Consider the following 24582-nt stretch of genomic DNA (forward strand, 5'->3'; position numbering starts at 1 on the left):
CAGTTTTGACTTTATATTCTTACTCTGTCTTGACCAGTGGGAGGAGAGGCCTCCCGACCAGTTCAACAATCCCGGTTTCTTGTAGGTCCAGTGGAATCCTGGGTTCATCTCTGAACCAGTCACAGTGGCAAGAGGAATGGGGTACTGCCACTGGCCCGGCCTGGTCCTGTGTTCCCCTACCCCCTTCAGTGTTCTGAAAAGGATGGACGGGGGTGTGAGCAGACATATACAGGGGCCTCTTCCACTTTGCATATAGGGAGAGAGAGGTTTCAGGGACAAAGGCTTGGCAAGGACACAGATAGCAGCTCAGTAATGGAACGAAAGTCCCCGGACTGCCCCCCACCCCAATAATAATCCATTCCCAGCCATCCCTCTTTGGGTGCTCAGGAATGGCTCTTGCCACGCCTGGCTTGTCAGGTGAGACATGGCTCAGGGCAGGGTTTCCACACTATGTTCCTCGGAGCCCTGGGAGTCCACCAGAATGCCTTAGGGCCAAGTGGGCAGGGTATTTCCCTACCTGCACTCGAGCCAGGCAGATCCTTGCTTATCTGCTCTCTGTGTGTACATTCCACAACAGACTGCTCTTTGAGGAGAGTCTCTTCTATTTTGGGCAAACAAAAAAAGTTTATGCAAAGAAACAGATGTCAGGAGAAAAAGGGCCCTGACTCTGGAGCCAGGAATATGTGAAATTCAGTCCTGATTCCGCTGTTCATTTCCCACGTGGCCTTGAACAAGCTGCTTCCCCTCTCTTACTGTTGATGAGCTTAGAGGTTTGAACTCAGTGGTCTCCAAGGTTGTCTCTGAGGTCCCTTCCAGGTGGACCTGCTATAGGGTCTGTGGGCCTAGAAAGCAGTCAGGCCTTTTGCTTGACTTACACTTGGTGAAACAATGAACTGTCATCAAAATTAGAACAGCAGCCAGCATTACATGGAGTTATCTATGTGCCAGACACTGTTCTTAGTGCATCGTACGCATTAATCCATTTATTTCTCACAACAACCCTATGAGGAAAGCAGTGTTACTATTTCTGGTCAACAGATGAGGAAACTGAGGCACAGAGAGGTTAAGAAACTTGCCTAAGCTCACGCAGCTAGTAAGTGGTGAAGTCAGAAGGCTGAGCCCAGAGTTCCAGTCATGCTCAATTGCATTTCTGCTCTGTTGCTGCAGAGTTCAGACAGACAGGCAGGCGTGTGTACATACAGCAAACCAGCCCTGGTCATCTTGTTTCCTAGGGATTCTCAATTCTCCATTCCCAAGAATATATGATTCCATGGTCAGGCACTACAGTGCCAAATTCCCTGTTATTTAACTCCTGGAGTGGTCACTGCCCAAGAGAAAAAGAATTAAGACTGACTTATAATCCTGACTCTGATACCAGGCTGAGTGCCCGTAGAGCAGTTGTAAAGTGAACACTTCACTGTCTGGAATCAGAGGACGTGTGTCTCAATCTTGCTGTGTTTATTGTTTCCAGCCTGAAATCCTGCAGGACTCCCGACTCATCACCCTGTACCTCACGATGCTTGTCACCTTCACAGACACTTCAACGTGGAAAATTCTTCGGGGAAAAGGTCTGTGGGACTTGCTTCAAAATGTTCTTTAACCAACGTTTCCAGAGAGCTCGGGGACCTTTTTTGCTTTGTAAGAAGCATTTTTGCCACAAGCCTCAGGGAAGGCCCTGAGACCATACAAATGAGGATGCCCTTGGCACTGACCATCAGACTGCATCGCAGTATCCAGAATCCATTCAGCATTGTGTGTTGTACTCGACGCTTCTTTGAATTTACGTTTAAAGACATGGTTCTTCTGATTTTAATTTTTATAATTCCCACAGTGCCTTAGCCTCCAAGTGATAACATTCACTTAAGCCTTGTCATTTTACTTGGAAAATCATTAGGTTGTGAATAATTCTATTTTGCCCATAAAATTTGCATTATAAACTGCTTCCTTCCCTGGTAAGTGTCGTTAGCCCCATGTGTTTCATATGGTCATTTCATTCATCTGTTCAACAAGTAGCCCATACATGCCAGATGCCTCTAGGCGCTGAAGACAGAGATAAGCAAAACAGAAAGGGCCATTGCCCTCCAGGGACTTGTGCTCCCTTCCTCACAGAACTTAAAGTCCGATGAGGAAAACAGGCATTAAATAGATGTCGCTCATAGATATAAAATGACAATAATGTGGTAAGTGCTTGGAAGGAAGCATGCAAGAGAAATGAGAGTGTCCAGTAGGGTGGGGGGGCCTTGCTTGGTCTGGGGCTCTCGCTTTCCTGAAGAAGTGGTGTGTGAGCTGAGAGCTGGAGAGAGAGCTAGTATTCACAGAGTGAAGAGCAGGGATGAAACGGAAAGCAGGGGAAACTGTATGCAGAGGCTCCAGGTCAGCAAGGAGGGTTTATCTCAGGCATGACCCTGGCCTCTTGGGGGGAACCCAAAAATTGTTGAGTTCTGGGCCCTGCCGGGAAGCTCATGTCCCATTGAGGAGAGTAGGCATCCCCCTGCAGAAGACAGTGCCAGGCCCTAGGAGGGAATTAGAAAAGGTGCTACAGGAGCTCAGAGGCCAGAGACGTCACTTCTGGCTAGGGATGTGAGAGGACCCATCACCCAAGAGGTGACACTTGAGCCAGGCCTTCCAGGGGAGAGAGAATGTTCCAGATATGCATTCCCTCCCTGTGCTCTGGCACCAGGCCTAAGGGAAAAGGGAGGCAAGCCAGGGGGTATCTCATTTCTTAGGGCCTCAGATGTGGGACACAATTTCCTGTCCCACATAAACAGGTCACATTATGGCAAGAGACTTTTTTGTTCTCACTGTTTTCTTTCTTTAGGTGAAAGTCTTCGACCAGCGATGAACCACATTTGTGCAAATATAATGGGACATCTCAACCAGCATGGATTTTATTCTGTGCTGCAGGTCTGTGAGTCCTGCCCCCCAATGTGCGACTTCTCCACTCTCCAACACTTGCACTTGGATTTTTACATTTGCGTTCAGCATACCTGGTGCCCTCCTCAGAAACGCTTTTCATAGGAAGAGCTTGATGCCTGCTGTCCTCTTCTTCCTTCCCCTGCCTTGTCTCACTTGTGGGTCAGGTAAAGGGAGGACAGTGGTGCTGGGATCCCTTGAATGCTCTACATTTTTGGCTACAAGGGTAATCCAGTCTTTTGACATTTAAACTCTGGAAGGAGACCTCAGGGCTTGTTCCTTCAGATTCCTTCTTGGTTGATGCCTAGAATCGTATTTCTAGCTCTGTGTCCTCAAACAGCCCTTTCCACTTTGTACCTTGTTGTGCCAGATCATACCTCTAGGGAATTGTTAAGAAAGCCTGATTGCTGTTTAAAGGTACTGTGGAATTCTTGAGTTTGAGAAGTAATGTTGACTTTGCCCTTCCTTCTCCCTAGTGCTGTGATGGGCTGTTTCCTGATTTGGTTTCACATGTTCCTCACAACAACCCTGTGAGGTGGTCTGTTGGCAGAAGCTGGTATGACTGGCAGTTGTCTCGCTAGAGGAACCTTCTACTTCACACCATAATTAAACGGCTTCCAAAATAATATGGTGTCTTTAAATTTTAAGTCTGGCATTATTTTTATTAGCTGTTTTTTTAACTTTATTATTAAAGAATTTCTAACCATAATATTTAGAGAAAGAGTGGTAGAGTTAACCTCGTTACCCAACACTTTCTTCCCTTTCCTTTTATAAAAACACTGCATACGGTTTTTTTTTGTTTGCTTGTTTGTTTGTTTTTTAAGAGACAGGGTTGCTCTGTCACCCAGGCTGGCCTCAAGGAATCCTCCTGCCTCAGCCTCCTGAGCTGGGACTCTAGGCACAAGCCACCATGCCTGGCTCACGATACAGTTTTTTTTATCTGAAGCACTCAGTTTACTTTTTTGCTTTTTTATGTACAAATGAATATAAAGTTGGTATCATCGTCTGACCCATTAAAACGTTCTTTTCAGATATTGTTAACCCGTGGCCTGGCAAGACCCCGTCCTTGTCTATCCAAAGGCACTTTAACAGCAGCCTTTTCTCTAGCGTTACGGTGAGTAAGAAACCATAGCTGAGGTGTTGGCATGTTCTTGAATGCTTCCTCCTCTTGGTTTTTCTTTCTCTCGTTACTGGTGTTAGATATAGACTTGCCCACATTGTCAGAATTTACGGGAAGCATTGTTCTTAATGAAAGTGAACACATTTGTGACTGCTCAAACTTTTTCTTAATCTTCAGTCTTGAATATTTCTTAATCTTCAGCCCTGAATATTATTGCATTGTGATCTTTGGAAACTATTCAAAATGAATTTCTTTTATCTAAAAGAGGCCAAGATGCAATCATATTTTCTTTTGAAGTTTTAATTGACTAAACAAGAAACCTAGGAGCCAGAAGAAGCCCAGCAAAGGGCAGGGTGAGAGGATTAAGGAAATAATGTGAACACGCATGTAAAATGTTAGAATTTGGAGGACCAGAGAAGAGGTGATATTTGCCTTCACTTAGTTTGGAGATGTCAAGTACTGAAGAAGCTAAATAATTCCTTATGGAAATTGTACCTGCAATTCTGAGAATTGCCAAATGTAAAACACTATGCTTGTTCATAGGTCCAGAACATGTTTAAACTGTCGAGGGGAACACTAGCTTGGGGAGATGTTAATAAAAGATCCTGGAAGGAAGAGTGTCGTGGTGGAACCAGCTTGGTGAAAGCTGCCTGCTCTGCCCCCATCTATGGATCTACAGTACACCTTCATGCTGAGAGCTCTGAGAAGTCCTGCTATGCTAGCAGGACCCCATGGGCTTATTTAACCCGGGGTTGGCCCAAATATATCTGAGCATGGAATACCCCTGCCTTGTTTTTTGGATGCCGTTGATATCCCATGAAATCATTTTCCATGGAAAACCTATTTGGAAAATGATGGGCTAGAGCATGGATTGGCCAAATTTTCTGGAAAGAGCCGGATAAATATTTTCAACTCTATGGGCCATACAGCCTCTGTCACAACCACTCTGCCGTTGCATCTTGAAAGCAGCCATAGATTGTACGTACACAAATGAGCATGACTGTGTTCCAGTAAAACTTTATTTACAAAAATAGGCCATAGTTTATAAACACCTGGTCTAGACTGTGCTTTCCAATAACCACTAGCCACAGGGGGCTGTTTAAATGAAAATTCATTTAAGTTAAATAAAATGAAGAATTCACTTCCTCAGTTGCATTAGCCACATTTCAAATGCTCAGTGGCCACATGTAACTAGTGGCAATTGTGTGGGACAGCACAAATATAGAAAACTTCCAGCATCACAGAAAGTTCTGTTGGAGAGGGCTGACCTAGAGCAGGTCTGTCCAATGGAAATATAGTTAGAGCCACATTTAAAAAGCCAAAAGAGGCCAGGCGCGGTGGCCCATGCCTATAATCCCAGCACTTTGGGAGACCGAGGTGGGTAGATCATTTTGACCTCAGGAGTTCAAGACCAGCCTGGGCAACATGGCCAAACCTTGTCTCTACAAAAAATACAAACATTAGCTGGGCATGGTGGCATGTGCCTGTGGTTCCAGCTACTCAGGAGTCTGAGGTGGGAGGATCACTGGAGCCAGGGAAGTCAAGGCTGCAGCTAGCCGTGACTGAGCTTCTCCAGCCTGGATGACAGAGTGATACCTGGTCTCAAAAAAATAAAAGTCAAAATAAAAGGGAAATTTAGTATAATGATATGTTTTTATTTAAATTAATATATCCAAAATGTTATTTTTGCATGTAATCAATATTTTTAAATTATTTTAATTAAAATTAAATAATGTGTTACATTTTTCTCTTCATGCCAAGTCTTCAAAACTGGTATGTACTTAGAGCATGTCTGAATTTGGACCAGCCACATTTTTAAGTGCTCAGTAGCCACATATAGCCAGTGGCTACCATGTTAAACCACATGCCTCTAGAGGCTAGACCCTCACACAGAAGAACAGGATGTAACCGGTTATGCTATCATTAGTTACGGAAGTATCTTAACTAATTATCTAATCAACAATTGTGCCTTCATTTCATACTTTTAGAGAAGTTACGTGAGTTGTATTTAATAAGCCCTAATGTCTAGATACAAATAAGTTTTCCCAGAAGCCTCAGAAACAGATTCACTGCAACTGTCCCTACCCAAGTCACCTTGTGGAGCAGCTCTTTCCAGCAGCATTGCCCACTGTCCTCTGGCAGACACAGTGAAGGTCAGCACACTGAGGCCTGAACTCTCAAGCTCAGGAGCAGCTCTGCCTCCCCCTCCACCTCCAGAGACACAAGCTCTAGGAGCACCTCACCTTTCTTTCCTGTCCAGCATCCCTCCCCTGTCCCGGTGTGGTTGTAATTCACATATGATTCACCAACATGCTCACATCCAGTCATTCTACCACACTTAAGTTCTCCTTTAAGAATATAACCAGCAGCCATCCTTGTAGTTTTTCTTCTCTGTATGTATTAGATTCCATTGAATCACTTGTTAAGGCCAGGCTACTCTAAAGCCTTTTTCCCAAATAGTACTTTTCCCCTCTGAATGTTTGTATATAATTGAACACAATCAGAACCTTTTAAAATAAGATATCAGTGGTTTCATCATGTAGGAATATAGTGAAAGTCTATAAAATCATCAGTGGTGTGCCAAGACGTGATCACTAAATCCTGACATATGAATAGCTAACATTCATGGGCCACACATTGTTCTAAAACTTTTACACATGTTAACTGACTCCTCACCACATTCTCTTATCTCCATTTTATTTATTTATTTGTGAGACAAGGTCATGCTTTGCCATCAAGAGTGGAGTGCAGTGGCGTGATCAGAGCTCACTGCAGCCTCAAACTCCCGGGCTCAAGCCATCCTCCCACCTCAGCCTTCCATGTAGCTAGGAATACAGGCAGATGCCCAGCTAATTTTTTTATTTTTAAAATTTTTGTAAAGACAGGGTCTCACTATATTGCCCAGGCTGGTCTCAAATTCCTGGCCTCAAGCGATCCTCACTCCTCAGCCTCTCAAAAAGTGCTGGGATTATAGGAGTGAGCCACCACACCTGGCTTTTCTCCATTTTATAGATAAGGAAGCTAAGGCCCAGAGAAGTTAAACTGTTTGCTCTTGGTCACACAGCAGGGAGTGGCCAGGCCAGAAACTAAACCCAGGCTATTTAACTCCAGAGCTCATACTCTTTCTTCTTATTCTTTGTACTTGCCTCACATGTTGGACACATTTTTGTATTCTAAGAATAATATATATTTTTTTTAGTAAATAGCACTTGAGAACCTTCCCAAACTTGCCCTGTTCATCACACTGCCATGGCATTGATTATCTGGACCCCTAGTTTGCAGGCACTTAGTCATGTACCCACTAGCCGTGGCTTCTGTTTTTCCCCATATGCCTGCCCAGCTCCCTGGTTGTACTCTGAGCTCTCTGTTAGCAGGGACTGTGTGTCAGTCATACCTCTTTTGTTTATCCTTCTCCCCAACCCCCCACCATGTCTAGCCCTGTTAAACATTCAAGTAAGCAGTGCACTTAGAGACTTTGTCACCCAGGGGTACTTAAATGCAACAGCTACAGGTGGGCTAAAGAAAGATTCTGTTGACCTCATGCTGGGGAAATTGGTAATAAGAAATTGAGGGAGTTGTAGGAGTGTTTGCAGTGTGTGTGGTTTTTTGAGTCTGGCCTCATGCAGACTAAAAAGATCACACCCCTCCAAACATTGAGGCAGCCCTGCAGTCCTATAATGCTTCCACTGGTATGTCGCTTCCAGTCAGTCAGGCCAAGTTACTTAGGGATATGGCCCAGGATGGAATCCATAGGTTTCTGTGAGAACCCTTAAAGAATGCCACAGCCGTTTGTGCCCTTATAACGATGCAGTCCTTTCCTTGCAAATGCGAAGTGACTGGTTGTAGTTTTAGCAGCATTCTCTGTGGTTTGCTTTTCTTCTGTTTAGGGAATTGTGCTCTTCTGTTTTAAACTTCTTTCTAACCTGCAGAAAATAACATGGTTCCCTTTTCATGTGCCCCATTCAGATCAGAGAGGTTAGCCCAGTTGGTTAGCCTCACCTAGACAAGTGGTGAACATAGGTACTGATATTTTCAGCATTTCAGCCTCATAAAACATCCTTGTCCCAAAAGTGGTACTCTTGAAAGTGAAAGTATATAGTGTGAATTCTGAGAGCCTAAATACCACTAACACCTCTGCTCGTTGCTATTGGAGCATGTTCGCTAGAAGAAACCTTTTTTCCCCCTCTGTAAGTTGTTCTCTTACCTTTTTTTCTGCATGACCTCTGAGTGATTTTTTAAAATAACTTTATTGAAGTCTAATTCACATCTCATACACTTTATTCATTTAAAGTATACCATTCCCTGGCGTTTAGTATGTTCACAGAGTTGTGCAACCATCACCTGCTGAGACCAGCTTGGTCAGGGAGACCCTAACCCAGCGGTGCTAGAGGAATTAAAGACACACACACACAGAAATATAGAGGTATGGAGTAGGAAATCAGGGGTCTCACAGCCTTCAGAGCTGAGAGCCTTGAACAGAGATTTACCCACATATTTATTGACAGCAAGCCAGTGATAAGCATTGTTTCTACAGATTATAGATTAACTAAAAGTATTCCTCATGGGGAAACAAAGGGATGGGCCAAAATAAAGGGATGGGCTCTGGCTAGTTATCTGCAGCAGGAGCAAGTCCTTAAGGCACAGATCGCTCATGCAATTGTTTGTGGTTTAAGAACTCCTTTAAGCAGTTTTCCGCCCTGGGTGGGCCAGGTGTTCCTTGCCCTCATTCTGGTAAACCTACAGCCTTCCAGCCGTGGGCATCATGGCCATCACGAACATGTCACAATGCTGCAGAGATTTTGTTTATGGCCAGTTTTGGGGCCAGTTTATGGCCAGATTTTGGGGGCCTATTCCCAAAAATCACCACAATCTAATTGCATAATATTTTATCACCCTGAAAAGAAACCTAATAACCATTAGCAGTCACTCCCTTTTCCCCTCTCCCCAGAACCCCTGGCAACAACTATCTACTTTCTATCTCTTTGGATTTGCCTGTTCTGGACATCTCACATGAATGGAATCACATCACATGTGGTCTTTTGCTACCAGCTTTTTTCACTTTGCATAATATAATCAGAGTTCATCCATGTTGTAGCATGGATCAGTACTTCATGCATTTTATGGCCAAATAATATTCCATTATATGGATATACCACATTTGAGTTGTTTTTACTTTTGGGCTATTATAAATAGTGCTGCTGTGAACCTTTATGTACAAGTTTTTGTGTAGACGTGTTTTCATTTCTCTTGTGCATATTCCTGGGAGTGGACTTCCCTGGGTCATGTGGTAACTCCATGCTTAACCTTTTGAAGAATTGCCAAATTATTTTCCAGAGTGCCTGCACTATTTTACATTCCCAGGAGCAGTGTTGTGTGAGGGCTCCAGTTTCTCCACATCCTTGCCACCACTTGTTATCTGTCTTTTTTATTTAGCCATCCCAGTGGGTGTGCAGGGGTATCTCACTGTTGTTTTGATTTACAATTCACTGGTAGTTAGTGATGTTGAACATCTTTTCATGTGCTTATTAACCATTTGTATATCTTCTTTGGAGAAATGTATGTTTAGATCCTTCGTCTACTTTTTAATTGGATGTTTCATCTTTTATGAGAGTTGTGAGTTCTTTATATGCTCTAGATACAAGTCCCTTTTCAGACAAGTGATCTGCAGGTGTTTCCTTCTGTTCCATGGGTTGTCTTTTCACTTTCTTGATAGTGTCTTTTGAATCACAAAAGTTTTAAACTTTGAAGAAGCACAGCTTACCTGTTTTTTTCTTTTGACTCTTGTGCTTTTAGTGTGATAACCTCAGAAATCATTGCCTAACCTGAAATCTCAAAGCTTTACTCCTGTGTTTTCTTCTAAGAATTTTATAGTTTTTGTTATAAAACTAGCATTTAGGTCTGTGGCTCATTTCATTATTTTTTATATATGATGTGGGATAGGGATCATTATTTTATCTAATAGTATTTATCTTTTTTTGATTATGGAAGCAATACATGCTTATTGTAGAAAACCTAGATAAAGCAGAAAAACATAAAAAAGAAAAAAATTTCTCATGATTCTACAACTGGAGATACATTGTTAACTTTATCTGTCCTCAATCTTTTAAAAATGTATCTATATTTGTGTTTATATTTCCGAAACATTATGCAATATATATACTTATATATAGTATATATACTATAGGTACACTATATATGTATATATTGTGTATCTATAGTGTATATATACTTTTAAATAAACTGCTTAACTGAATTATGAGTTATTGGTGAATTCTCACAGAGTGAACACAACTGGGTGAGCACCACCCAATAGAGAAATCGATTATACTGGCACTCCAAAACCCCCCTTTTTTCCCTCCCTCCCCATCACAAACTCCTTCCTCTTCCATGTATATAGTTTTTCATCTTGCCTTTTTTTAAAGTTCATTATAGCATGAGCATTCTCTCATGTCAGTAAAATTTCAAAACTGGTTTTTCATAGCTGCATAGTATGGCATCAGCAACTGTACCATCACTGACTTGCCCATTTCCCTAGTGTGTGTCCCCAGTTTCAGCCTTCAGTCTTCTCAGAAATCCCATGCAGAATAATTTCTAGGAATTTGAGCACGTTGGTGGGGTTGTGCTTTTGTTCTGGATGCACACAGAGACCTGTCTGAATGAGCGGATCTATCTGTGTCTAGCCCTGTGATTGCTGCACAGTTCTCAGACAATCTGATTCGGCCGTTCCTCATCCACATCATGTCTGTGCCTGCTCTGGTGACTCATCTCAGCACAGTGACCCCTGAGGTAAGGCAGGCTCTGTGAGTTCCCCGCGAAAACCCAATTGTGTTTTTGTTTTTCTTCTTAGACATTAGAAAGTAAAATGGCTTCTCTGCTTATTTCCACACCTCCCTTTAATTATTCTTTGGGACCAGTGGCCGTGATAGACACACTTGTGTTAGTAGCCCAAAGAAGTGGGTTCTCGTCTGTCCATTTTCTTGTTGGTGTTTGCTAGCAGATCCCGCATAACCACGGGTGATCTGCAAGTGATCAAGTTCACTCTCTACAGGAAACTGTTCCTGGCAGTTTCTGATTTAACGGTCTGCCATTCTTTGCAGCGCCTCACTGTTTTAGAATCCCATGACATGCTTCGTAAATTCATCATATTTTTAAGAGACGAAGATCGATGCCGTGATGTATGTGAAAGTTTAGAAGGATGCCATACACTTTGTCTAATGGGTGAGTATCCGTGGCTGGAACTTGATTGTGTCCTGGCCATCAGAGAAAGCCCAAGTGTTTTGCCTGTCACTATTCTAGAGATTTGGTTGTTTTTTGTAATAATTGGAAGTACTTACAATAAAAAACACATATTTAGATAGACAGTTAAAATAGACATGTAAATTAAAATCACATGGAAAATATACCAGCCTGGCAAACTAGTTAAGTGACTGTTAATGAACATTAGATGTCAGCCTTTAGCTTCCTGGCAGTCAAGGAAAAAGTGAAAATGTGGTGAATTGCCTGGATAATTCTCATCTCAAGAGAGAAGGGAGGGAATAGTTAGGTGGGGCTTATATCAGAGCAGCACCTGCTTTACCTATTTTACAGTGTTTTCATTGTAGATGGAAGAAAGGGTTTGTGAATAGAAGCATTTGAGGCAGAGGCACAGAATTCTCCTTGCCTACATTTATTTTAGTTAGGAAAAGCTTTTTTTTTTTTTTTTTTAAGACAGGATCTCACTTTGTCACCCAGGCTGGACTGCAGTGGCACAGTCATCGCTCACTGCATCCTCGACCTCCTGGGCTTAGGTGATCATCCCACCTCAGCCTCCTGAGTAGCTGGGACTACAAGCGCACACTACCACGGCCAACTAATTTTTGTATTTTTAGTGGCGACAGGGTTTTTCACCATGTTGCCCAGACTAGTCTCGAACTCCTTGGGCTTGAACAATCCACACGCCTCAGCCTGCGAGATTACAGACTTGAGATAAAAACTTCCCTGGGGCCAAATTTCATGAGGATTTTATGGTGCAAGTGTTCACACGAGTGACGTTGACTAACTGGTGAACGTTGAATAACAGCGACTTCCCAGGACACTCAGAGATTCTTCAAAGACCATTTATTATGTTGACCCTTGATTTTTAAGCATTAATATAATATTAAAATGTAATACTAACTAAATATCACTTACCTCTGTGTGCCTGACATTTTACCTGCTACTTCATCCTCATATGGAGAGTAGGGATCATCATTCCAATCTTACAAATGAAGAAACAAGTTTGAGACGTGGGTTGACAGCCATGGCTCACCTTGTCTGTGGCATAGCCAGGATTTGAAGTCAGCTTGGCCCGTTTCTTACCTTTGCACCACACAGCAGCCTCCGGCATTGACAGGTGCCCCTTATGTGGAAATTTCTTGCTGCACATGGGATGTGGGCACCTGAGCCACAGGCAGGGAGCAGGGCCGGGAGGCACCAAAGTGTTTGTCTGGGCCCATCACACCCAGCCTTCTCTCTCTGTAGGCAACCTTCTACACTTGGGCTCCCTCAGCCCCAGAGTGTTAGAGGAGGAGACAGATGGGTTCGTGAGTTTGCTCACCCAGATGCTGTGCTACTGTCAGAAGTACGTGTCCCAGAAGAAGTCCAACCTGACCCACTGGCATCCTGTCCTTGGCTGGTTCTCCCAATCTGTGGATTATGGGTGAGTCCCAGATGCAAATCACTGTCTTTCCTGCCTCTCTCCCACCGTCTTCTTCTTCCTTCTTTCTTTCTTCCAGCTTGTGGTGTTTTGTTTATTATTACAAAAATAATATGTATTCATTATATATTAATGAAGTGTGAGTGAGAACAAAGGAGGATAAAAACCAGCCCATTATCCTGTAAACCAAAGATAACTTGAGTGAACATCCTGTCAGTTTTCCTATCTAGAAATACTGATCCTTTTTTACAAAATTGAAATCCTATTATTTTGTATTTTGTTCCTTCCATTCAGTTATGGACCTTATCAATGTTTTTTCTTCTTCACTGTCACTTTTATTGATTGACTAGACTGCCATATTTTGGAGATGCTAAAACAAGACAAATGATTCAAAGGGAATAGAAATCACCCAAAATCCTTTTCAAGAGGTGGAATATAAATTTTTAAAAGTGTAATTACGAACTTAAAAACATGAGAAATACTAGACTAGAAGAAGGGAGATCAAGTAAGGTGCAGCTTCATGAATTTGAAATGTCTACCTGAGCTGAGATAAAGTGGTTTCTGGAGAGGAACCAGCTCTGCTGCCCAGCTGTTTTCTTGTTCACATATCTCCTCGAGACTTGGGGTCCCTGGCAGTTACCCTTGCAGCAGAAAACTAAAGGCCTGGGGAGGAAATCCCCCAATTTTTCTTTTGTTGTACCTGAGTGATATCCCTGGGTCCTATCTAGTTAAAAAGACTCATTGCTAGGGAACAGCCTGTCCCAGCATGACACCTCAGCCTGAAGAGGATGGGGCGGAGGTGCTGAGAGTCAGGAGGCTGTGGGAGGTAAGTGAAGCAGAGCAGCACCTCCGCAGACAGCCTGCTCTCCGCTCCACTTCCTCTTCTTGGAGGGACTTGGACGACTTGCTTTGCCTCGCTTTCCTCATCTGAAACCTGGGGATAATTTTCACCCTCCCTTTGATATGCTTTCTAGAAGGATTGAATGAGATAATGCATGTGAAGCACCTACCAGCAGGCAGGCCTGGCCATGCTCGGGGTGGTGGCTATTAATAATATGATGGTCAATGTGGGAACCAGTAGGGGTGTCATCTCACCTTCTTGAGCAGGAAGGTGACAGCAGATTCCAGGAATTTGAGGGATGCTGAGTGCAGTGTGGAGTCAGGCAAAGAACCCCTGGAATGCAAGGAAACACTGAGGAGGCTGCTAGTCATCTAGATTTGGCCCCCCACCACCTGCAAGCCAGCTGTGAGGAGGGAGGCAGTGCAGTGGGTACAAGATTGTTTTTGTCACCTGGGTGGTAGCAGGTGTCTTCAAGAAGAGTGTGACTCATGGAGCCTGGGGACCTGGGGAAAGCAGACAAGGTGAAGAGTCAATGCCCTTGACATACCAGCCCCTCAGCAATGATTTGTTAGTTCCACTTTTTATTTTTGTAATCTTTGCCATGCCAGGTCCTAGCTACAGCTCCCAGTGAAAGGCCGTTAGGGGTGGCCCTGGCCCTGCATCAGATGGAACTAACAGGCCAGGTCTCCTCTGCTCTCTCCTAGCCTTAACGAGTCAATGCACTTGATCACCAAACAGCTGCAGTTCCTGTGGGGGGTGCCTCTGATCCGGATCTTCTTCTGTGACATTCTGAGCAAGAAGCTGCTGGAGAGCCAGGAGCCAGCCCACGCACAGCCAGCATCCCCTCAGAATGTGCTCCCAGTGAAGAGTGAGTGGCAGGAGCAGGCCCAACCCTGTAGCTCCGCTTGGCTGAAGTACAGCTCCTGTTTCTTCCTGTATGGATGTCACGCTGTGTTTGTGGGATGCTCTTTGTTTTTGTTGTTGTTAGAGATAGAGTCTCACTGTATTGCCCAGGCTACAGTGCAGTGGCACGATCATAGCTCACTACAGCCTCTAACTCCTAGGCTCAGGTGATCCTCTCACGTCAGCCTCCCAAGTATAATAGCTGGGACTACAGGCGTGTACTGCCATGCCTGGCTAATTTTTTTTTTTTTTTTAATTTTTGTAGAGATGGGGGCCTTACCTTATTGCCCAGGTTTATTTCCAATTCCTGACCTCAAGTGATCCTCCTACCTCAGCCTCCCAAAGTGCTGGGATGACATACATGAGCCACCACACCTGGCCTCTAGCTTGTTCCACAACAATTTTGAGGCTTGTTAGGTCACTAAGTTCATATATGGCAAAACAAAAAACCCATAGGAATAGAAAACAAGGATTAGGGAAATAGAAATAGGTGAACACAATCAAGATTGGGTCATAAAAGCATGTCCACACACATATGTTCCATTAGGGCCACTGTGGCTACCTGTGAACTTCAGTTTGGCTGTGAACCAACATGAAATGTTTCAGAAACCAACATGAAAAGGGATCTGTGGATGCTTTCTTCTAATTTCTTAGAAGTAGAGCTTTTCTGAGTTCTTAAGAAAATAAATCTCCCATGTGGGACTCCTTATAAAGGAGTCACTCACTCAACCACAGGCGGGGCTATGGCTTTCCTATCGCAGGGTCGGTAATGGGTTCCATGGGAAGGTTCTCGTTGCACACTCTTATTAAAAGTTATGGAAAGGCCACTAATGCATAATTTGACAGAGTTACCTGCCTGTGGTGGGTTTTCAGGTTCAGGGTGTCTGTTCTTCTACTGAGTGTGTTGCAAAACTCTGTCTCATAGCTGGCAGTAAGCATGGGCTCAGCAAATGTAACTCCAGCAGGATATCAATGGGAAGGTTGAAAACAAAGGTGGAATATCATTCAAAACCAGGTGTCAGAACTAGAGGTTTTCACGCCTTACTTCCCTCTAAAGGCACAGAAAATAGAGATGTAGCCAGGGCCCCTGCCGTTGCCCCTCTTCCCCTAATATAGTCCTCTGAATTTTTACCATTGTGGGTTTTGAAATTTGGTGATTTCCAGTATAAGAATGCCATGTAAGATTTGAATACGCCTGGCTTATTCTGAGAAATTTTGGGGTATTCTGAAGAGATCTTTGTGTTGTGCCTAAAAACCTGTTGTTAATGTTTTTCTGATTTATCCCAAAGAAATGCCTTGAATTGAGTGAGTTGCCCCACTGTCTGGCCTGGCTGTGCATTTAGAGCTTTACTGAAATGCTCTTCCTTTTCCAGGGTGGGATTTGGCAGCTGGCTGAGCTGCTGCTCTCATGTCTTCTTTTCTCCATGCCAGGTCTCCTAAAGCGTGCTTTTCAAAAGTCGGCATCAGTCCGGAATATTCTCAGGCCTGTCGGGGGTAAACGGGTCGACTCTGCAGAAGTCCAGAAGGTTTGCAACATCTGTGTCCTCTACCAGACCTCACTGACAACTCTCACACAGATTCGGCTGCAGATACTCACAGGTTCGCAGTCCCAGGGCATCTTCTTCACCTCTCACATTTGGCAGTTTGTCTTAGCAAAAGTCAATGTTTTTTTCTGGCTTCTTTGACTCTGAAAATAGATTTTGAAGGAGGGCATTTTTGAGCTGTTCCTCTTAGAGAGTGGTCCACCTCAGTTAAATTGCTCATGCTAACCTCAATCATAAGCACTTCCATCTCATTCCTGTTTTGTGACTCTTATTTTAGTTATGAAGTAGAATTTACTTCTAAAAAGTTTTTGTTTTCTGAGTAAAAAAGCAAAAAAGATAGGATTGCAAAAAAAAAGAAAAAAGAAAACCACTTTTAATTCCATGATCCAAAAACAATCAACTGTGCCTGAGTGTACTGCACATATAAAATAAATATATTTAAATTGAAATATACAGCACTATCCTTTCCTTTCCAATAATCATTTTACCATGTCACAAATTCTTTGAAAACCTTATCTTTATTGGCTACATAGTGGCTCATCACATGGATATGCCCAACATTTTCCTTTTTAGCTTAACATGGAAGAAAGTCCCCTCTGTGAGTACAGAATTGGGCATCACGGGCTTTTAGGTTGCAGCACAGTTGTTGTTATGAATTGGTCTTACGAGTACAAAAGGCCTTTGTAAACCGTGGAAGCCTTTTATTACATGAAGGATTAAGAACTTCTCTGCTGCATTTTACATTTTTTAACATCATAAATCACTGCTTCTCTCTCACACTTATTTATCCATTCTTCAAATATTTATCGAGCACCCCTGGGTGCCAGGCACTGAGGATACAGAGGTGAAAGAGCCAAGTTCTTCATTCCCAAGGGGACTGTATTCTAGTAGTGGGGAGACTGAAAATAAGCAAGTAAAAAGTAGGGGTCATGTAATGATGGGCACTGTGAGAATGAAAATGCTGAGAGACGATGTTGGCCTGGGCTACAGCAGGATTTCTCAGCCTTAGCATTATGGATATCTTGGGCTGGCCCATTCTTTGTCATGAGGGACTGTCTTGTGTGTTTTGGGATGTTTAGCAGCCCTGGTCTCTACTCATAGATGCCAGTAGCACCTTCCCAACCAGCATGACAGCCAAACATATCTCCAAATTTGGCCTTCAGCCAAATGCCCCCTGGGAGGCAAAATCATTCCTGGTTGAAAGCCACTGGCCTAGTGTAGTAGCAGTGGAGATTAAGGCAGGAGGATTTAGATTTGTTTTAGAGGTAGAAGATATGGGTCTTACTGGTAGCTTGGATTTGGGAGCATGAGGACTAAGGGTTTTAAAGAAGATACCAGGTTGTTGGCCCAACCACCTGTGTGGATGGTACCACGGTTTGCTGAGCTGGGGAAGGCTGGGGGCAGGGCCTGTGGGGAGTCTGTTGTGTTGTGGCTGTGACAAGGGAAAGGGGCCTGCCGGGCATGCTGGCAGAGGTGACACTCTGGGAGCATCAGCCAAGGGATGGAGTGTAAAACCATAGGCTTTCAGCCCAGGGCAGGTTTCCCAAAGATGAGCAGAGGGAGGAGAGAAGGGGCAAGACCATACCTGGGGCACCCCAGCGCCTGAGAGTTTGAGCAGCATCTTGAGTGAGAGGAGTTTGGGGTTATGGTTTGTGTCCAGCTTTTTTTTTTTTTTTTTTGAGACGGAGTCTCACTCTGTCGCCCAGGCTGTAGTGCAGTAGCGCAATCTTGGCTCACTGCAGGCTCCGCCTCCCGGGTTCATGCCATTCTCCTGCCTCAGCCTCCTGAGTAGCTGGGATTACAGGCGCCCGCCACCATGCCTGGCTAATTTTTTTTGTTGTTGTATTTTTAGTAGAGACGGGGTTTCACTGTGTTAGCCAGGATTGTCTCGATCTCCTGTGGGTCCAGCTTTTTAAATGAGCTCACATTGAAGCTCATTTTCCCAAGTGAGAGAATCCAAATATAGGTTTTTTAGTCAACTTGAAAATATACACTTTAAGGATAAAGATAAACTAGTCTAAAGTGTATGTTTGATATTCAGTCTATTTAGCAACTTAGATTATAGAACATAACACTTGTTTTTAAAATACTGCTGTTTTTCTACTGACAACTTAGGAAGTGTCTGTTTGTGCTCCTCACACACATCTGATAGCACTGGCGCCGCTGCTGGTCTGTCTGCCATTGCTCTGCCAGGCCCAGTGTCTCCATCTCTGTCTAAATGGCTAGGTATGCAGCCCTTGTTGAATCAGTGTGTGATGCTATGAGTATTCTAGTCTACGCTACATGAGTCCTTTACACAGAACTCGAGGACACTTGCTTTTCTTCTTTTATCCTATAGCAGTGTATTTGTGATCTCCACAGTGTAACTGTTTCCTCTGTTTCTATTTTAACCTGTTTTTGAATTGTGAGATTTCTACATTCTTGGGTGTGTTTGATATAACATGGGCAATTGAAAGACTAGTTATGAGTGGGGCACCTATGTCATCACCAACAGATCACGAAAGTCTTGCTTCTAAAGACTTCTTTATAACCACATCCTCCTACCCTTGAAAATGTGAGGTCTAAGCTGTAGGCATAATCACTAAATTGATACAATTCTTTTTTTTCTTTTTTTTTATTAATTTTTTTTGCACACAAAACAATAAACACTTTCTAAAAATACAGACAAAAAGATGTGTATCAAACATATTAGGAAGGTTGCACATGGGAAGATGGGGAATAGAAATGGGGGGTGGGAATTAAAATAAATGAGAGAGGGACTTTGTATGGATCAATGATAATAACTCAATCCTCTACTTGACAAAGAAGAAGGAGAAGGAAGAGGAAGAAAAAGAAAGTGGGATAAAGGATCAGAAAGGGAGGAAAATAGAAAAAATTAGAGTATGACTCCAGGGTAGACCTGTTTTGTTGTTGCTGGGTTGGTTGGTTGGTTTGTCTGTTGTATTTTTCATGTTTTGCCATGTTGGCCAGGCTGGTCTCGAACTCCTAGCTTCAAGTGATCAACCCGCCTCGGCCTCCCAGAGTGCTGGGACTGCAGGCGTGAGCCACCACGTCCAGCCCCCACATTGCGTCTGGCCTCCGTGGTAGACCTCCCAGACGGGGCGGCCGGGCAGAGGTGCTCCCCACATCCCAGATGGGGCAGCCGAGCAGAGGCAGACGGGGCGGCCAGGCAGAGGCGCTCCTCACTTCCCAGACGGGGCGGCCAGGCAAAGGCGCTCCTCACTCCCCAGACAATGGGTGGCCGGGCAAAGACGCTCCTCACTTCCTAGACGGCTCCTCACATCCCAGACGATGGGCGGCCGGGCAGAGACGCTCCTCACTTCCTAGATGGGGCGGTGGCCGGGCAGAGGCACTCCTCACCTCCCAGACGGGGCAGCCGGGCAGAGGAGCTCCTCACATCCCAGACGATGGGCGGCCAGGCAGAGACGCTCCTCACTTCTAGACAGGGCGGTGGCCGGGCAGAGGCACTCCTCACCTCCCAGACGGGGCAGCCGGGCAGAGGAGCTCCTCACATCCCAGACGATGGGCGGCCAGGCAGAGACGCTCCTCACTTCTAGACAGGGCGGCGGCCGGGCAGAGGCACTCCTCACCTCCCAGACGGGGCGGCCGGGCAGAGGCGCTCCCCACCTCCCAGATGGGGTGGCGGCCGGGCAGAGGCTGCAATCCTAGCACCCTGGGAGGCCAAGGCAGGCGGCTGGGAGGTGGAGGCTGCAGCGAGCCAAGACCACGCCACCACACTCCAGCCCGCGCAACACCAAGCACCGAGTGAGCGAGACTCCGTCTGCAGTCCCAGCACCTTGGGAGGCCGAGGTGGGCAGACCACTGGAGGTCAGGAGCTGGAGACCAGCCTGGCCAACATGGCGAAACCCCGCCTCCAGCCAAAGGACAAAAACCAGGCAAGGGTGGTGGCGCGTGCCCGCAATCCCAGGCAGCCCACAGGCCGAGGCAGGAGATTCACAGGAGTCGGAGGCAGGGAGTCTGAAGCGAGCTGAGTACACTCCAGCCTGGGCAACAGAGGGAAGAAAAGAGAAAGAGAGAGAGAGAGAGACAAAGAGAGGGAGGGAGGGGGAGGGAGGGAGGGGGGAGGGGGAGGGGGGAGGGAGGGACTAAATTGATACAATTCTTGGCCTCCTTTAGAATTCCTTCAGTTCACCCTCTAAGCATCCTTCAGTAGCTCTGATGGAGTTCCCCCAACTCCCACTGCTGGCTAATATACCTTCCCCAAACAGTTCTTTATTCAAAACTAAATAATTCAGAGAGTGCCCTATAAAATGAGAGGTATTGTAAGGGCTCAAATACAAGGTGACTGTGCTTTTCTGAGGAACACACCTTACTGTATATTCAGTGACACATGGCATTTCAGATCCAGCCTAAGTCAATAGCTGCGTTATTAGATATAAACTATACCAGTGATGTGGCCTGTGTGTCTGAGGCCTTGTAGCCATCAGGAAACAAACTTAGAATGTCCTCTGTGTCCCCTTTTGCTTCCTCAGGGTTCCATTTTTGTATATTTCAGAGCATCCTACCACAGTCATTGACCGCATTTCCACTTTTAACATAATAGAATAATAGAGGTAAATGGGGGGAAGCTTTGCCAAAGGTGGTGAGCCTGCAAGATGGTTTTAGGCAAGGGTCAGCAGACTACTGTGTGGAGGCCAAATCCAGCCCACTACTTGTTTTTGTCAATAAATTTTTATTAGAACAGAGCCAAATCTGTTTCTTTCTTTCTTTTTTTTTTTTCTGGAGACAGAGTTTCGCTCTGGTCGCCCAGGCTAGAGTGCAGTGGTGCGATCTCGGCTCACTGCAACCTCCGCCTCCCAGGTTCAAGCAATTCTCCTGCCTCAGCCTCCCGAGTAGCTGGGATTACAGGCGCTGGCCACCACACCCGGCTGATTTTTGTATTTTTTAGTAGAGACAAGGTTTCATCATGTTGGCCAGGCTGGTCTCAAACTCCTGACCTCAGATGATCCACCCGACTCAGCCTCCCAGAGTGCTGGGATTACAGGCGTGAGACACAGCACCGGGCTGCCAAATCTGTTTCTTTACACATTGTCTGTGGCTGCTTTTATGCTGTAGTGGTAGCACTGAGTAGTTGTAACAGTGTTAGACTAAATTTGGCCTGAGGATGCCTCCATATTTTGAGTCCTTAAGGAACTGCAGCCTAACTTAGTATGTAAACTGACTAGAAGTCTAACTTAGGACTGTTCAGTATTTTTGTAACAAATAGCTGCCAATCACAGCAGCCTAGCTTCAATCAATCACAGGTGGCCATCTGATCAGACCACGTTCAAATAAGGCAAAGCCAAGGTATAACCAGTCAAGCTGTCTCTGTACCTCACTTCAGTTTTGCCCCTAAATGTTGCCTGCCCAGAATGCGGACTGGAGCTGTCTGAACCTCTTCTGGTTCTGAGGGCTGCCTGATGGATGAATTGTTTTTTGCTCAGACTTGGCTAGATTTAATTTAACAGCAGAGACCTTCTGGCCCACAGTGCCTAAAAATATTTACTCTTTGGCTGTTTCCTGAAACAAATTGCTGATCCCTGATTTAAAGCATAAATGCTAAGTCAGACCTGAGTTCTATTCATGGCTCTGACATACAGGCTGTGTGATTTGGGGCCAATCATTTAACCTCTCTGTGCTTCAGTTTCCTCCTGTATAAGATGGGGATAACACTGGGCTTCAGAAAGTGGAAAGCAAACAATACATACGGAGTGCCTAGAATGGTGCCTGGCACATAGTCAGCACCCACTGACTACTGGCTCTTACCATTGTTACTCTCGTGGTGATAATGCTTTCCTCCATAATCCCACCTTCTTTTCACGCACATTAAATGTTCATGGATAGGTTTAAGGGTTTTGTTTTCCCACTGGATAGGAGAAATAACAGACCAGGTGGAGTCTGCACCTGAAGCTTGGGTTTCTCTGTCTTTTTTCCAGGTCTCACTTACCTTGATGACCTGCTGCCCAAACTGTGGGCATTTATCTGTGAGCTCGGGCCCCACGGAGGGTTAAAGCTCTTCTTGGAATGCCTGAACAATGACACTGAAGAGTCCAAGCAACTCTTGGCCATGCTGATGCTGTTCTGTGACTGTTCGCGGCACCTCATCACGTAGGTTGACTGCTGTGGGACTGAATTCCTCTCCTAGAATATGGAGAGACCAAAATACAGTGTCAGTAAGGAAGTAATTGCTAATGTGATTACTGCAAACATTTGGACCTATGTGGCAGGGCATTGTAAGAACTAGCCATTTACCAAGTGAGCAGTGTGCAGTAAATGTTCAGCAGTTGTTAGGGTGGGGCCTGGGAGTTAAAAGTTCCCATCCTTTCAAGGAAGCTGATCAGTACCACTGACTGTGGCTTGGGGTCTCCTGGAGATGGGTTTAGATCATGGCTCAGCCATTTATTCACTGTGCTAGCTAGATTCCTGGAAAATTCCAAAGTCAGAGCCAGGGTGCAGATCCTTACTGAGCAGATCTTGAGACACCCTGGGCAAGGGATCACGGATTCAACCTCTCTGAGACTCAGTTGACTCATCTGTAAATGGGAATAACAATAGCACGTACCTTGTAGGCACATGGTAGGGATTAAAAGAGATAATTGTTGCAAAGTGCTTATCACAGTCCCTGGCACATAGGATGAGTTCAATACTTGCTGGCTCTTATTATTATCAAGCCGACCCTGAGCAAGTTTCTTAACCTCTTTGAGTCTCTATTTCCTTATTAGAATGTAGAGAATATTACCAGTTCAATAGAGGGTAAGTGAAAAAAACAGCATCAAATACTTAGTGCAGTGCCTGGCACAGAGTGGGAAATTAACAAACATTAGTCCCATTTAGTTGCTTTGGTTTTTAAGCTTATGCATCTTGTGTGTTTGGTATTCTTTTCATTCCACCTTTTCCGAAAAGGTTGGTGAAGAATTATAAGATAGAATGGACCTCAGGCAGTTATGTTCAGGCTGGAAGACATTAGCAGGAGAGGATCAGGGACATGTAGGTGGCAGATTGGGTGAGGATCATGGAAGAACTCACTGAGCAGTTGGAGGCAAGAGCAGGGGTCTAGCTGCTGGTGAAGACATCCTTAATCACTGGATGGGGGTAAGCCAAGAGTGAATCTTATTCTAGTGTATGGAGCAGTGTTAGGAAATGTTCAGATAGAGCTGTGTCTTAAATGGCTCATTTATTCATATGTTCTTTCAAACATTTATTCATTTATTCACAAATGCTTCCTAAGTACCTACTAAGTGTCACTAGTATGTGTCTTAGATATCGAATAAGATTCTATAGCTTTCCTCAGTAAACATCGACTCCCAGTCAACGTTCCTTGATATGCAGACGTGAATAAGGAAGGCGTGAATTGAGGTGTGAATTAAGAAAGTGTCACAGTCAGATCCTTATGAATAAGAAAAATATAGAGTACAGATTTTTTCTTAATTGTATTTTTTAACTTTTTACTATGGTCAATTTCAAATTAATAGAAAGTAGAAAGGATAATATAATGAGCCCTCATGTGCCCATTATCAGCTTCAACAGTACCAACTCACAGCCAGTTTTGCTTCATCCAAATGCCCACCTGCTTTTCTCTCCCACATTATTTTGAAGCAAATCCTAGATATCGTATCATTTTTTTTCATTTTATTTTTATTTTATTTGACTTTAAGTTCTGGGATATATGTGCTGAAAGTGCAGGTTTGTTACATAGATATATATGTGCTGTGGTGGTTTGCTGCACCTATCACCCCGTCATCTAGGTTTTAAGCTCTACATGCATTAGGTATTTGTCCTAAGGCTCTCCCTCCCCTTTCCCCCTACCCCTGATGATATCATATCATTTTATCTGTAGATTTTACAGTAAGTATCTCTGCAAGATAAAGCTTATTTCTCAACCTTGTTTATTGGCTATTAAGCAGTACAGATTTTTTTTCTCTTCGCCTTTTTTCTTTTTTTTTTTTTTTTTTGAGACGGAGTCTTGCTCTGTTGCCCAGGCTGGAGTACAGTGGCGCAATCTCGGCTCACTGCAAGCTCCGCCTCCCGGGTTCACGCCATTCTCCTGCCGCAGCCTCTCCGAGTAGCTGGGACTACAGGCGCCCACCACGACGCCCGGCTAATTTTTTTTTGTATTTTTAGTAGAGACGGGGTTTCACCGTGGTCTCGATCTCCTGACCTCGTGATCCGCCCGCCTCGGCCTCCCAAAGTGCTGGGATTACAAGCGTGAGCCACCGCGCCCGGCCTCTCTTCGCCTTTTTTCAGTGTGGAATTCTGGGTAATTTTCTCTCTGATTTAGAATCCTTGATGACATTGAAGTTTATGAAGAACAGATTTCATTCAAACTGGAAGAGCTGGTCACCATCTCCTCTTTCCTGAATTCCTTTGTGTTTAAGATGATCTGGGATGGAATTGTAGGTAAGAGAAAAGGTGTCTGCTGTTGTTTGGTTGATGCTGCACCTAGGGAGGCCGAAGAGTCTATAGCATCAACTGATTCTTGGCTTTATTGTCTCTGCAAGTTAATAGAAGGTGCACATTTATTCCCATAATTAGAAATTTTCTTTCTTCACTCTCTGTGACTTCTTAAGATAGTGGTGTGGTTATAGAA

General features: G+C 44.5%; 1 protein-coding gene across 11 annotated transcripts in view; it reads left to right on the forward strand.

Moving 5' to 3' along the window:
- The window catches only part of UBE3B (ubiquitin protein ligase E3B), a 61915-nt gene that overhangs the window by 10242 nt on the left and 27091 nt on the right, over window positions 1–24582 (forward strand). For 8 of the 11 annotated variants that reach the window (XM_055236618.2, XM_055236615.2, XM_055236616.2 and 5 more), the window contains 10 exons: window positions 1472–1568; window positions 2819–2904; window positions 3945–4027; window positions 10714–10819; window positions 11131–11251; window positions 12533–12710; window positions 14253–14416; window positions 15883–16050; window positions 21932–22103; window positions 24274–24392. In XM_055236618.2, coding sequence (XP_055092593.1) covers window positions 1472–1568; window positions 2819–2904; window positions 3945–4027; window positions 10714–10819; window positions 11131–11251; window positions 12533–12710; window positions 14253–14416; window positions 15883–16050; window positions 21932–22103; window positions 24274–24392 — 1294 coding nt within the window. Of the gene's footprint in view, window positions 1–1471; window positions 1569–2818; window positions 2905–3389; window positions 3616–3944; window positions 4028–10713; window positions 10820–11130; window positions 11252–12532; window positions 12711–14252; window positions 14417–15882; window positions 16051–21931; window positions 22104–24273; window positions 24393–24582 lie in introns of those variants that run through there. The other 3 variants (XM_063614430.1, XM_063614432.1, XM_063614431.1) reach the window with 2 other exon arrangements.

This window comes from Symphalangus syndactylus, chromosome 13 (assembly GCF_028878055.3).
Source record: "Symphalangus syndactylus isolate Jambi chromosome 13, NHGRI_mSymSyn1-v2.1_pri, whole genome shotgun sequence".
Taxonomy (NCBI): domain Eukaryota; kingdom Metazoa; phylum Chordata; class Mammalia; order Primates; family Hylobatidae; genus Symphalangus; species Symphalangus syndactylus.